The sequence below is a fragment of the Terrapene carolina genome, unplaced genomic scaffold, assembly GCF_002925995.2.
Source record: "Terrapene carolina triunguis isolate 2854851 unplaced genomic scaffold, T_m_triunguis-2.0 Scaffold69, whole genome shotgun sequence".
Lineage (NCBI taxonomy): Eukaryota > Metazoa > Chordata > Testudines > Emydidae > Terrapene > Terrapene triunguis.
Genome location: NW_020664420.1, coordinates 33,172,441 through 33,187,435, shown reverse-complemented (window position 1 = coordinate 33,187,435; position 14,995 = coordinate 33,172,441). Strand labels below are relative to the sequence as shown.

The following is a 14,995-nucleotide window of genomic DNA, read 5'->3' as shown; positions in this document are numbered from 1 at the left end:
GCCCCGGATGAGGGGCCAAAGCGGAAGCCCAAGGGCTTCAGCCCCAGGTGGAGGGCCTGTAACCTGAGTCCTGCCGCCCAAGGCTGAAGCCCTTGGGTTTCGCTCCCAGACAGTGGGGCTCTGGCTCCAACCCTGGGCCAGCCATGGAGACCGCATTAAAACCTGGTCATGACCCCCTTTGGGGTCCCGACCCACAGTTTGAGAACGGCTGAGCTGAATTCACTCTCTATGGTGAATCAAATAGTAAACTATTACATCAGAAAGACATCAGCAAAGTTACAAATCCCATGATTTTAACACAGCCACCTTATTCCTGCATATGGGAACAACAAAAGCCCCCACAAAATTAATACAAATTATATAATTACCCTAACACCATTCCTGCAGGATGAAAAATTAAGAAATGTGCTTATCATTGAAGTTAATAAGCAATTAATTCTTAGGGGAGGGGGAATCAAATTTTTAACTACAGCAATTCAAATATGATATGTAACTTTCAACATAGTAAAAAGCAATGCTAAAGATGAGCAGTTAAACATCTTATTGTAAATAAATAATTTCAAATCAGGAAAAAATTGCATGTTGCTTACCTGCGACTAGTTGTTTTCTTTTCAGTTTCTGGTTCTTCTTTAAATGGTAGCTTAACATTTTCATTTTTATCTTTTCTCAACTTCTTAGCTACACGTTCTTTCACTTGATATTTCTCGTCACTATCCATTTCACCTTCTTCATTATCGCTATCGTCATCCTCCTCCTCTTCTTCCTACATTGATTTAAACAGACAGCTTTAATTTTAGCTCTATTTTACTAGAGGATTTTTTAAGTTGGGAACAACTTCTCAGCAAGAGAGCTTATATAATGCTTACATTTATAATTTATATGCACATATATGCTAATATTTTGTAACTGCCTCAAAATATGAGCTATGAAAACAGAGGAACATATCCTCAATATCTCTCAGAGATACCTTAGAAGGTGAACCAGTAGTACCAACAAAGGATGTACATTTTTAAGAGCTACAGTCACAAATAATACATGTATTTAAATATTAAAAAACCCCACACTATTTAATATCCTAAATCATTTATTCTTAAACTGTGGCCTGTGGACCCCTTGGGATCTGTCTGAAACCAAGGTATCTTCACTGATTCCAGATTCTAAACTTTATTAAAGACAAATTAATATTAAGACAATATTTAATTTTCCATGTAAACAATTACTGTGTACATAACACAGGATTTTTACACAGTCCGGAATGGAAGGGGAGGTGGTTCTATATAATAATCTCTCTATTAAGATATAGTCTATGCTATGAAAAAGTTTGACAGTCCGTTAATAACATACACAAATAGAATTTAAAATTACAAGTCAATACATTTTTAAATAAAACGTGAAAAATCATTTCCTTTCTAACAATGTGCCAGAACCTCAGTTAAGGGTTTCAAACCAGATTTCAGTGGGCAAGCATCCACATCACAATTGGTCTACACAGCAGAGAAGATAACGAATGAATTGTCATGGAAACTAAACTAACTATTCAACTCAAGAAATAGCACCAGCAGTGTTTACTCCTGGGGGAATTCTGCACCACTACACGTGTGCAGAATTCATGACCCCCACAGATTTCTTTGTTTCCCCACAGAAAAATGTCTTTCTGACAGGGAAGCAAAGGAAGCAGCAAGAGTGGTCATGCGCCCCTCCCTAGCAGTGCAGGTACATCATTTCAGGCACCTGGAGCAATCAACGGTGAGGTAAATCACTGCTGGGCTGGGGACACCCCAGCCAGTGGCTCCTACCCTGCACTGGGATCAGCTGCTAGTCCTGGCTGAGCTGGAGGTGGGAGAGGACGGGACTTCCTCTTCTTGCAGAACTCTTTCTCAAAACTTGCAGAATTTTAAAATATTGTGCGCAGAATTTGTAATTTTTCAGCGCAGAATTCCCTCAGGAGTAAGTGTTACAGCTGACGCTTGCTGATGAAGTGACATGAGCTATCTCACATTGCTGCTAAGTCTATCCTTGATGGAAAAGGCCACACAAGAGAATTGATCTAAATTTTATTGTATTTTATTATTTTAATTTATAATTAAAATAGTGGGTAACACCTAGGACTGCAAACTCTCTGTACTTCAAAACCTTCAAAATAATTGGTGCTATAGAAACAGCATTATGTATGTCCAAAATATTTTATAGACAAGTAAACTGACATGACTTCTGCTAGAAAGAAGTAAGCAACAGGTCCAACTGTTTTAGGTGTCTCTAATGGTACTAAAGACAAAGAAAGAAAGGACTGAACTTCAGTGCCTCTAGTTTTTCACTGACAGAATCTTCACTAGTTTTGAATCCCACATGTTCTAAAAGTGAATGCCATCTCTCTCATAATACATATTTATTATCTGTTCCGACATATGCACACATATGTACTTTTATACTGAACCTGCGAGAGTGGCAGAAGATGGAGATTTCCATTTTGTGAGGTGTAGAGGACTGATTATGTTGTAATTTCAATAATCCAAACACTGAAGAATTATCCTTGAAACTAGATGGACAGACAATATTGAAAATGCAAAGTTTCAAGTATCTGGATTTCAGAAACCAGGGAAATGTAGGGTGAAATTAGAGTTAGAATAATAAATGCCTGGCTCAAACGGAGAGAGAAGTGGTGTAGTCCATGACAGGAAGATACTAGTAAGATTAAAAGGAAAGTCTATAAAATGGTGGTCTATCCTGTTTTAATGTATGGCACTCAGCATTGGGCAACAAAGAAGAAACACAAACAAACTATCTGTTCCACAGAAATGAAAATGTTGAGATGGTTGAATGATGTAAGCAAGAACCCCCACATGTGAAATGTGTATGTTAGAGACATACTCAAAGTAATACCTGTAGATGAAAAAATGAGGGAGTGTAGGCTCTGATGGTTTGGTCATGTAAAGCACATTGCTGACAAAGAAGTCCAACAAAGCAAGACTGAAGGAAAAAGAGAAGCCCGATCCAAGAAGACAGGGTGGGATGTCATAAAGAAAGATGCTAGCATGTGGTGTGATTTGGCATTGAACAAATCACTCTGGAGGGAGAGCAATTGTAGACCCATCTGATGGGTATAACACAAGGAAGAAGATGATATAGGACTTACTATGTTGAACTGGCCAGCCTTTAGGTTGACAGGCTGGTATCCACCTCAAAGCTTCTGGAACCTACGCTGTTTATTCAAACAGATAACCTATACATAACTCAACGTTCCTTCAAAAACTGACAGTGTCTCGGGTTTTGGCACCAGTTATGTGAGGATTATGGCAGCTGTTCTAAGGACCACCACGAGATGGGACACAGAATTAACTCTTATTTACCCTCAGGTTCCTCAAGTCTGATACTCTGATATCTGGGAAAGAAATAATCAAACTACTCAGATTTCTAACTATATACATTTCTAGTTTGTATATAATTGTATTTATAACTAAACCACATCACTATCCAAAAAAGCATAAAATAAAATAGATAAGAAAATTAAAACAGAGTGGCTTAATATAAAACCAAATTAATTCTTAGGTTGATGAAACCCTATCAAATAAATCAACATTTATAAGATTTATCTAAAAATTTGGAAAGGCAGCAATCTTGTTTAATTATCAGCCCCAAAAGTCACAGGGCATTATTAATCTCAATGTCACTTGATATATTACATCCAAGTGGTTGATTCTGGGAGTAGGGAGTGAAATCACTCCTAAATTGAAACTACTGTTGAGACTCTCTCTCTGATGCTAAGTATTATAGATGTTTAGGCAATAGATAATCTCTCTCCCTCCTCTCCCACATAAAATTACATGAAACACTCAATACAATTTGAGATTATACTTAGTCCTGCCTTGAGTGCAGGGAACTGGACTAGATGACCTCTCGAGGTCCCTTCCAGTTCTATGATTATATCATTCTATACAACTTGTTAAATTTAAAATGTAAATTTAAAAAAGTTAGGTGAAAATAACCTAATTTTCCAGAATTAAACATACCACTTCCTAATCCATGCAATATATTATTTAGCCGAGACTGTTTTAGGTATTGGAACTATTAGTTAGATGCCATTCTTGGATAAATTCTCTGGGTTCTATTCACACATACACACTCAGGGCTGGTCCACACTAACCCCCCAGTTCGAACTAAGATACGCAACTTCAGCTACGTGAATAACGTAGCTGAAGTCGAAGTATCTTAGTTCGAACTACAAGGTACTTACCGCCGGTCCACACGCGGCAGGCAGGCTCCTCCGTCGACTCCGCGTACTCCTCTCGCGGAGCAGGAGTACCGGTGTCGACGGCGAGCACTTCCGGGATCGATTTATCACGTCTAGACAAGACGCGATAAATCAATCCCAGAAGATCGATTGCTTACCGTCGAACCCAGAGGTAAGTATAGACGTACCCTCACTGGTTTCATTCAGCTTCAGGAAGACAGCACATGGTTGAAAAGAATAGCTGGTGTTTTTTTCCAGTGCTGCTGGTTTAACATTGACAGACTTTCTAGATGACTAGAAGTTACTTGCTTGTAGATGTCAATTCTTTGATGTTGCATACTACTGGACTCATCCCCCCGATGGCCAGATGGAGGAAGCACAAGCCTTTGTCAGGCATGGTGCATTCCATAGCCAGAGACTAAAAGCCTTGCAGCAGCCCAAAGAGGAATCAGCATGGCTTCCTCTTTCTCTTTTATTTATGAAGATGGTGACCTAGCTAGTTTCTTCCCCATTTTGGGAGACCTCCTCAGGTGTTCTTAGGTGATCAGAATAGGACACTCCCCTTCTGAAGTCACTTCATCGCCCAATGGGATTTGATTAGTTCACTTGTATGCAAATAAAGTATCTCCCATTCCAGTAATTTTGGGTTTAGAAAGTCCTTGGATCCAAAAATATATAGCCTGTCAGTCAGCAGGTCCAAATATTTTCAGACACTTGACATCATGGGTCAGGCCACAGCCATGATCTCAACCAGACTACAAAAGTCCCAACTCAAAAATAATTTAAAATATGCAAAGCTAGCAAAAAAGTTGTAACTAAAAACGTAAGGAAACATCAATCATACAGTTAGCCATGCATACACAGGAACAGTTCCCATCCTTCAGCTAGATACTTTTTATATGTTGGTACATGGTAGTTCAATTTTGAATAACATTTATGATACAAAACATGTGTGAAAGGTTAGACTTTAACTTAATAGGAGTGAAAGTCTTTTCCTCCTAGAAAAATCACAATTTTGTAATTCAATATTTAAATGCAGGCCTAGCTGTTTCACAATTTATTGGTGGATAAATTAACAACAGAGAAAGAGGAGTAGGGAAAAATAAAAAATTAAATAAAAGGATTATATGTAGATACATATAAATGTAGCACTGCTAACCTGAAGGCGGTCAGTCACCACTGACAAATGTAGCAACTCTGTACTAGTGAAATATTTCCTATCCACAGTGCTTCTTTGCACAGTATGAAAAGACATATCTGTGATGCAAGTGTCACACTGGCATGTTGCAAATATAAACAATTAATTTTAACATCTACTTTTTATAAATATTATATGTGGTAATGAAAATTATGTACCTGAAATTCTGCTTCTTTGGAGATACCTCTCTAACAGGATTTCTCACTTTGATGTCTCAACTCTCTATTTTAAGACCAGCTTAAAAGATAACTCCATGCAGATCATGTGGCCAAAAATGAACGAGTGTCTCTGTAGCCTCTTCTCAGTTTCACGGAGGGCTTGACATTTTTCAAAGCTCCCATTAAAAAACCTATGTGTCATGGGATATTAAACCTGTGATCCTGACAAAGCTGATAAAAGCTCCTTTTGAACTACCTGATTCCTCTGAACTTAAGTTTCTTAAATTCAAGGTCATTTTCCTAGTGGCTGTGGCTTTGGTTTGAAGAGTGACTAAGACACAGGCCCGAGTGACTGACCCATTTTATAATAAATTTACAGAAATATAGTGATGTTTCAAACTAATTCAAGATTCCTCCCCATAATTATGTTGGAAGTCCACCTTAATGAGCCTGCTATCCTGCCAACATTCTCCACATGCATGCATGCCCATCCCAAGAACACTTTCATAAACATGTCATGTCATCATACAGTCCTGGGGGTTCTATTTGGAGTGAAGTAAAAGCCTTGGAAAGTGCTCCCAACTTTTTGTTCCTTTTGTTAACAATTTTCTGGGCATTGCTGTTATCAAGAGGATCCAATTGGATCTCTTTTTTTGATATGACCTGGCTGGCCTGAAGCTGGAAAGCCACATCAAGGCTGCTGTAATTGCCTATATCACAGGTATTTTTCTTTCATATATCTGCAAAGCTGTGACATGATCCTTTCTCCATACATTTACAAAGCATTATTGTTTGGATTTGGCCTCCAGAAGGGAATCACATTTTGGACTCTCAGTACTTGGATTTACCAAGAACAAATCAGCTTGATTTCCTTCTTTGATAAGGTAACTGGTTTGGTCAACAGGAGGAAAGCAGTGGACATAATATACCTGGACTTCAGCAAGGCTTTTGACACAATCCCACATGACATTCTGATAAGTAAGCTGGAGAAATGCGTGATTGGCAGAATTACCACTAAGTGGATACATAATTGATTAAACAACCGCAAACAAAGAGTAACTATTAATGGAATGATATCAGAATGGAGGGAGGTCTCAAGGGGGCTCCACAGGGATCTGTTCTGGGTCCAGTGTTGTTTAACATCTTTATTAATAACCTGGATGTAGGTATAGAGAGCATACTGATCAAGTTTGGAGGATAGAGCTAAAATTCATAGGGATCTGGATAAACTGGAGAACTGGACTACAGACAACAAAATGAAATTCAACAGAGACAAATGTAAGGTGTTACACTTAAGGAAGAAAAACCAAATGCACAAATACAGAATGGGGGAAAACTGGCTTCTCAGCAATGTTGCTGCCAAGGATCTGGGAGTTGTGGTGGATCACAGCCTCAACATGAGTCAGCAATGTGATGGTGTTGCAAAAAAAAAAAAAAAAAGGCAAATGCAATTTTAGATTGCATTAACAGTGGCATAGCATGCAAGTCACGGGAGGTGACAGTACTGCTCAACTCGGCGCTGGTTAAGCCTCTGCTGGAGTACTGTGTCCAGTTTTGGTCACCAATGTATAGGAAGGATGTAGAGAAACTGGAAAGGATCCAGAGGCAAGTGACAAAGATGAACAAAAGGCTGGAGGAATTGGGTATGTTTGGAAACGAGGAGATGGGGGGGGGGGGGGGGAAGCAGGAAAGGGGTCTTCAAGTACTTGAAAGGCTGCCATTAAAAAAAAGATGGATAAAAGTTGTTCTCTCTAGCCACAGAGGGCAGGACAAGAGGCAATGAGTTCAAATTACAGCACAGCAGATTTAGATTAAATCTCAGGAAAAACTTCCTAACTGTAAGAACAGTAGTAGAATGGAATAGACTGCCTCAGGAGGTTGCGGAAGCTTCTTCACTGCAGGTTTTCAAAAGGAGGCTGGATAGCCAGCTGTCTTGGATGGTTTAGACATAACAAAACCTGCCTCTTGGCAGGAGGTTAGACAAGTTGACCCTTGTGGTCCTTTCTAACCCTATGATTCTATTCTGGAACCTTTTCCAAAAGAAGGAGTGGAGGAGTTCAGCCTCCCCTAAGAAGGTGTGTTGTATGGATGGATGTCCCTTAAGTTTAAGGTGGTCAAATATTGTTTGTACTTCCATCTGTTTCCTGCTCAAACTGAGTGCCAAATCATGGCAAGAGAGCCTAAGACCAGTCACTCACACCATGTGTAATTGTGTGGGCTGGAGCAGACTGTACAGAGCTACTATCTCCCCCTGCCCCTGAAAGCTTCTCCAACCCATTTGCTAGCATTGCTATGTTGGGGGCAATTATACTCTACCAGGCCTATACCTGGCACATGGTTTTTCCCTGCCTGGGGCCTCAAAGTCACAATTTGCTCTAGGGACAGTGCAACAATATGCTGCCCTTGCTCAAAGGCTCAACCAAAGCCACACTTCAACCCAAAAGTTTTATTTTCCATAGTAAATGTAGGAAGGAGCTTTTTTGTAGTTTAAAAAACCTCTATGTTCCATGGCTGGCTCTGGACTGTATTATTACTGTTCATTGCAGTTTGTTTACCTTAAGGACATCCCCCAAGTTTCTGACTCTCAGAAGTGAGAATCCTGATAGATGCAGTGTAGTTGTAGCCATGATAGATGGCATTTTTAGCAAAGGAAAAGTTACTTGAAATTCTGCTTCTATAAATACATCTTTCCACTCAGATTCTCACACACTTATATGCCTCCCCTCAGTGTCTGGAGATTTTTCATTTGTGGTATTTGTTCCATTACATAATTTTTTTCGGAGGAATTTTTTTTCTTCTTGATTGGTTTATAACTTTGGAGGAGCGTTGTCTGCCACTACCTAAGTTACTGTCAGAAATGTTCGGGCAGTAATCTATGCAGAATGTGGGAGGTGGTGTGTGGCAGGTCAGGGTCACACACTACCCTGCTGAGATGGCTCATACTGGCCAAAACTTAAAAGCTTTGAGAGTTCCATTCGTTTTTTTGCTGGGAATCTGAGACCCACTGTCAAAATCCTAGTGGAAACTGTATCTTTAGAGTATTACCTCACCCTTAAGAACAATAATTCACATGAAATACAGAATGAATATCTACAATGAATCAAAACTCTCTGTTTGCAGAAGAAGTGCCACTCACCTCGTCTGAATCCCTCACTTCATTTGCTTTTTCACTAAGGGGGGAAAAAAAAGAGACAATCCATATAAGATGATTGTTCCTTCTCTAAAGCACTCTGAATCTGTTGATAAGAGTAGCATTTAAAAACAGTACAGCAGTACCTTAACCAAGAATTCACTTAGGTTATTTATTTAAAACTATGCCAGAACTCCCCCAATCTAGCCATTTTCACCATGATCATCACTATAATGTCAGTCGATTATATTTTCCCACCATTTGATTGTCACACCCACTAGCTAGAAGAGTTTGAAAAATGTGGGACAGACCAGCAAGAAAACACAATGCTACCATGTAAGGGGTAAATTCAGTTAGTGAACACTGTGACAGGGTGGTGGGCAAAGGATTGCTGATTCAGCCCTCTGTTACGCCAGCTCCTATTTAGGAAAATAAATTAGAGCTGGCTGGAGATAACCTAGCCCTACTTGGGGAATCAGAGACAGCTGCTGCCTAATTAGCCTGCAGCTGTATAAAAGCCTCAGGGGAAGGAAGCCAGGGGAAGAGCAGAAGGAAAGGGAAAAGGCAGGGAGTGGAAACAGGGAGGTAGCTCTTCCCTCCCTCCTGCCTGCAGACGGTGAAGGGCCAACTGTACATGGTGAAACAGTGGTGCGAACAAGCCTGTGAATAAACTGGCACCAGTGGATACTAACCCCAGGGTCTCAGAGTGCCTTTGTGGACTTAGCAGAGGCAGGAGCCAAGGGGGAACTGCCACACTCTGCTACAGAACATTTCAAGACCTCCAAACCAAACAGCAACGTATGCATTTTCTGGGAATCTGGTGGACCACTTTGTGCTCTTAAACCAAGCAATTCTGGCCCAAGTGAAGAGCACAACTGGTAAGTGGAGAGAAGATGGTGTGGGTATAACCCCTTAGAGAAATTATGGTGGCCCTAGAGACCATTTTGGAAAAAGACGAAGTAGCATGATACCTCACCTACACTTAATTTGAATAAGCATGAAAAGAGGTAGCTCCTGAAAGCAAGAATTCAAAAGAATTATACTGAAAACATAGACGAGCAAAACTATGCCATCTGTTGATTTTTGGACTAGTGGATATATTAGAATTAAATGTAAAAACAAAAAACCCAAACTTCCTTTATTCATACTAGTAAGATGGACATCTATGGTCTACGTGTAAGCCATTCCTGGACTTGCAGTGTAAGTAGTTGGCATCTGGGGCAGCCTTCTCTCTAATTGCACATTTTATGAGATTTATTGGGATTTAGAGGAGAACAGTGACAACCTGACTGCTTTCTCCTGCTTTTGTTGTTGTTACTGAGATTCTTATCTATTTTCTTTCCCTCCTCTATTACTCCCTATTCCTAAACTCTTTAGTCTCCAACCTATCTTTACCATTCATCTACCAATAAATAAATGTATTATTGATTGATGGACAATCTGGCATAGTTCAGGCATTAGTAGATATTTTTACTAATCATATATAATCTCCCAATATCCAGTTTTCTAAGCTGTAAACATGTATAATATTATGAATATATAATGTATTATGAGCATTCAGTGAAATTTCTTTAAAGGAATCCCAAAGGCCAAGATTTTCTGAGGTGCTCCAAGCCAATAACAAGGTTCCCATCACCAGAGACAGGATGAGAGAGGGCTGGGAAAGAAACATTTTGGCACACCAACAGTGACTTGAATTTAATGACAAAATAGTTTTATTCAGGAAGCCCTGTGTGGAGAGAACTGTTACTCAGAAAAAGCAATGGATAAAATGAAAATGCATAGTGCCAATGAGATCTAACATATTGAAACTGAAGCAGTTCTGTAGATTAGAACTACTGTATTCACCTTTTAACAGCAGGAACTGAGCTTAGATGTGGATCATCCTTCAGCAAGTCATGACTACTTTTACTTTTTCCCTTCATGCTCTATATAAAAAAAAAATAAATAAATAAAAGTTACACACAACCATATTTAGGAGAGTGGGAAGTGAAGAGAAGTGAGTCTGGGAAAAAATTGTAATTTTTTTCCTGTTAATTTTAGCCCAAGTAAGAGAGAGAGGCAAAAAGGGAGTTATTGTGACATCACTCTTCCTATAAAGGGGACTGGCTAGTTTATTCTAGAAATTTAATAGCTCTTTCAGCACTAAAAATGTTATTAAATCTAAAAAAATAGATCATAACTGTTTCAGAGAAACAGTCCCACTGCCACCAACACAATACAATAGAAAAGTGGGATGCCCTAGCTGGTGTAGACAAACTCGGGTAACCAAACAGGTAAGAAAGTCTGTCATCTCTCCATGACAATTCAGACAGTTGCCACTTATAGCAGCAGTATCCCCATCACTACAATAGACAGACAGTAAATACCTAGAAAAACAGAGATTTAACAACTCAGAGTGTAGCATGCAGGAACAATGTACTGAAGGTAGTATCCATAGAACCTGACAGAACAAATCTAAAGATCCGACAACACGCCCAGGTCCTTATATACAAAGGTTCTAGTAGGAAAGCATTCCCTTCTCAACCGAAGAGATAGGGTGAATGTGAACTAAGGCTGGACAGACAGTGGAGCCTTTATTCAGCATATGTTTCTGTAATGTAGTACTTTAAGGACTCAATATCAGGTGCTTGAAGTCTCAGGAAGGTGCCACTGATCCCATCCTGAATGAAGGAAAGAATGTCAGAAAGGTCACATCTAGAGATTTAACTTTTTATCCCGAATTAAGCCCTGTAGATGCCCTCAACTTTGTTTGATGTGGAAGTCAGACTTTTAGCGCCATTTAGCTATGTGAAAAATTACTTGTTCCAACAAGTCCCTTCTTCTTAATGTGTTCAAGAGCCAGGCCAACAGACATGCTGTAGTCTAGGAAGAGAGTCAGCAGTTTAGAAGACAAAGGCCTACTGAGTCAACATGAGGTGACCAGGAGAGCTAATGTGAATGAGCAGAGTGTTTACTCCACTTTTCTGAACCACCTTCTGAGTTGGCAGTTTTTGGGGAGGAGAGCATCTTCTCTATCTATCTTCTAGTGTTGGTTTCTCAACTGTCTGCCTCACCACAGTCCTATTGTAATAACTGGGGCCTGACAGACCCACTCCAAATATGGGCTCAACTGTTGGAAAGTGAATAAAAATTAATAAAATGTTCCAATCACCTATAACAAACAAATGTTCATAGGCAAAGGAACAAAAAGATTGAATTAGTCCAAACAAAAACGCCTACTGATATAACCGGATGGATATAACCAGGAGATCATGCCTGGTAAGCAAAAGGAGCATGGGACTGGAAATCAGTGGACCAAAATTGGTGTGTTGGAAATTAGGCCTAACTGGGAACGAAATAATTAGAGGATGGGCTATTTTGCCCATCACCACTTTTCAGAGTCCTTACAAAAAGAGATTTGGTGGAGAAACGGGGAATGGACAGTCTAAGGAATCCCTAGAAGAGAGGAAAAAGCTGGCAGGCCTCCCCTTCATAAAAAAAGACTCTCTTTCATTCATGCATCATCACATCACTGCGGTACCCAGACCTCAGGGTGCTAGTTGGGACACCTGGCCATCATGAGTAGACTAGTTAAAACTCCAGCCTGAGACCTCCAAAACCCTGCTCTGTCCTCCCTTCCTATGTCCATCCCCCACTATTTTCCTCCTATCTTATCTCTCTCAGCTTTTCACACAATCATGAAACCTACTGTACCACACAGTACCAGCACAATGAGATGAGACTGCCCATCCAGCACTGACCAGCCTGAGAAAGACCTGTAAGGAGATGGATCTGACCAGACAAGCCAGATGACATCCCAGACTGGGGAAGTGAGCCGGAGGCCACAGGAACAACTGTTGTAGTGCCAGGTCAGAGCGTCCATCCGTGCCTGACCAGATGGTTGGTATCCTGACAACATCAATAAAACCTATATTTCCCTCATCTTTATCCTCCTCTCTCTTTTTTCTCCTTGTACCTGTTTTGGGAAAGGCAGAGAAGATGACTGACATTCACACCTCAGAAGCAAACAACAGAACTAATCCTTTTTTCCCCACCAAGAAAGATTGCCTGACAAATGAAATCCAAACTGATAGCCTCTCTCTTAAAAGATTACTTAAACAGGTTTTGATTAACTTTGTTCTGCATAAGCATTCAATTTCAATTCCAAGATATTGATGACTTTTTCTGATTCTTCTTCTCTTACGTATCCTGATCAATAAACTTCCAAACTTTGGCATGAATTTTCTAGTGTGCTTGCCATGGTACTAAGCAGACTGAGGTCTCAGTACTGAAAACCCCAAGCCACGTTTAATGGTTTGGTATTATACACAGTGACAGGGTCATGTTAACATCTTGACTCTCTGGGCCTATATATTCCATCAAAATTAATACAAAACAGTCCCTTCAACTATCTACCTTTTTATTCTCTTGAGTTGAAGCCAACAGGACCCACCCTATCTGGCTACCAAATCAGTTAGCAGAATAGCCCTACATCTGCATGCAGCATCTTAGAACCTGACATCCTGCTATGCTCAGCTCTGACCTCTCTTTTCTTAAGAGCTCCAGCTACCAGAATGTCATGAACCACAGGTCTCAAACCTGGGTCTGCTGGGTTCATGGGAGTGGCCACGCTCGAACTCGCCACCTGGCAGACAGCTAACAATCACTTACCAGGGACCCGTGAAGCTCAGCCCCAATTTGACGCTCCGCCCATGAGGTCCTATTGGCGGCGTGCAGGAGCACTGGCTGCCCTACTTAAGCAAGCAGCAGGAACAGGAAGCTGTCCGAACAACAGGGTTCCACCATGCTCTAGACTGTGTGCTTTGTGCTTTCTGCTCCCCGAGCTTGATTTCCTGGCATCCTCACCTAGCATGATTCCTTGCATCTGACTCATGGTTCTGATCTTCATTTTGTCTCCTGTCTCTTACCCCCTGGTACCTCAACCCAGCCTAACTCTGGTTCCTGACTTGTGGTTCTGATCGCCAGTTTGTCTCCTGCTCCTGCCCCATTTCCCCCCCGTATCTGGACCCAGCCGATACTTGACTTCCATCTCATGACCGCAGACTCTGGCTCTGGTCACCCATGGTTCGGCCAAGACACAGGGGCAGAGAAAGAAAGTTATGTGGCTAGGCCTAACTACCAAAAGTGAAAGAATGCCCATTTCTAGGGCTATGGGGATGCAGAGCTAGAGAAAATCACGTATTTAATAGGTAGGCAACCAGGTCTACATGTGGGAGTTTTCCCTCATTTACAACAAATAAAGAAGAATGCTGACTAGTGCAACTCTCATTCCTTCTCGCTAGATGTAGTCCAGCTCAGTCAGTCAATCTGAAAACATACGATGAAGGAGTAGTAGTCACTAAAGACAGTCATCAGGCTTCAGCCCTGAGTGGAGGAAAGGATGAAGATGTTGAAAACAGTGACAATGAGGGGAAAATCAGGGAAAATTTGGGAAGAATGAGGAGATCAGTTTGGAACATTTTAAGCTTAAACTGATGGCAAGTCATCCAGGTGGAGGTGTCAAAGCGACAATCTGAGATGCAAGATGAAATGGAAAAACATGGGTCAGGAATGTAAAAGTAGATGTGAGAGTTGTCAATATAGAGATGATAGCTGAGTTTGTGTAAGTGGTAAGAATCACCAAAAAGAGAGAAGAGGAAAATACTTAGAACATAACCCTAAGGAATACCATCCTCAGAGGGGCAGAAAGAAGGATGGAGACTCGCCAAAAGATGCAAAAGGACGAACCAGAGAGGTAAGAGGAAACCCAGTGAAGACAGTATTGAAAATGGGGGGGGAGGGATAGCTCAGTGGTTTGAGCATTGGCCTGCTAAACCCAGGGTTGTGAGTTCAATCCTTGAGGGGGCCATTTAGGGAACTGGGGTAAAAATCTGTCTGGGGATTGGTCCTGCTTTGAGCAGAGGGTTGGACTAGATGACCTCCTGAGGTCCCTTCCAATCCTGATATTCTATGATTCTATGAAAAACCCAAGGGAGGGTAGGCGTTTGTGAATAAGGCTATGATCAGCAACATGAAAACAAAGAGAAGTCAAAGGATGAAGATGTTGTATAGGCCCTGAGATTTGGCCGAGAAGAGATCATTAGTGATCCTGATGAGAGTAGTTTTAGATGAGCAGAAAGGGTGGAAGCTAGATTGGTGGAGGAGGAGGAGGAGGAGGAGGATGTAGGAGAGGAACTTGAGGCAATGATTAATTTAGCTATCCATATTTGAAAATATTACCCGAGGTTTTCAGAAATATGCTGCTCTTTTTGGATAATGTCCCTTCTGATGACCCTTTG

General features: G+C 40.8%; 1 protein-coding gene across 1 annotated transcript in view; it reads right to left on the bottom strand.

Annotated features, from left to right (window-relative positions):
• The window catches only part of CWC27 (CWC27 spliceosome associated cyclophilin), a 203,159-nt gene that overhangs the window by 163,584 nt on the left and 24,580 nt on the right, over positions 1-14,995 (bottom strand). The window contains exons 8-10 of the mRNA XM_024194755.3: positions 10,563-10,642; positions 8,721-8,754; positions 591-763 (exon numbers count right to left, since the gene is read on the bottom strand). Coding sequence (XP_024050523.1) covers positions 591-763; positions 8,721-8,754; positions 10,563-10,642 — 287 coding nt within the window. The remainder of the gene's footprint in view (positions 1-590; positions 764-8,720; positions 8,755-10,562; positions 10,643-14,995) is intronic.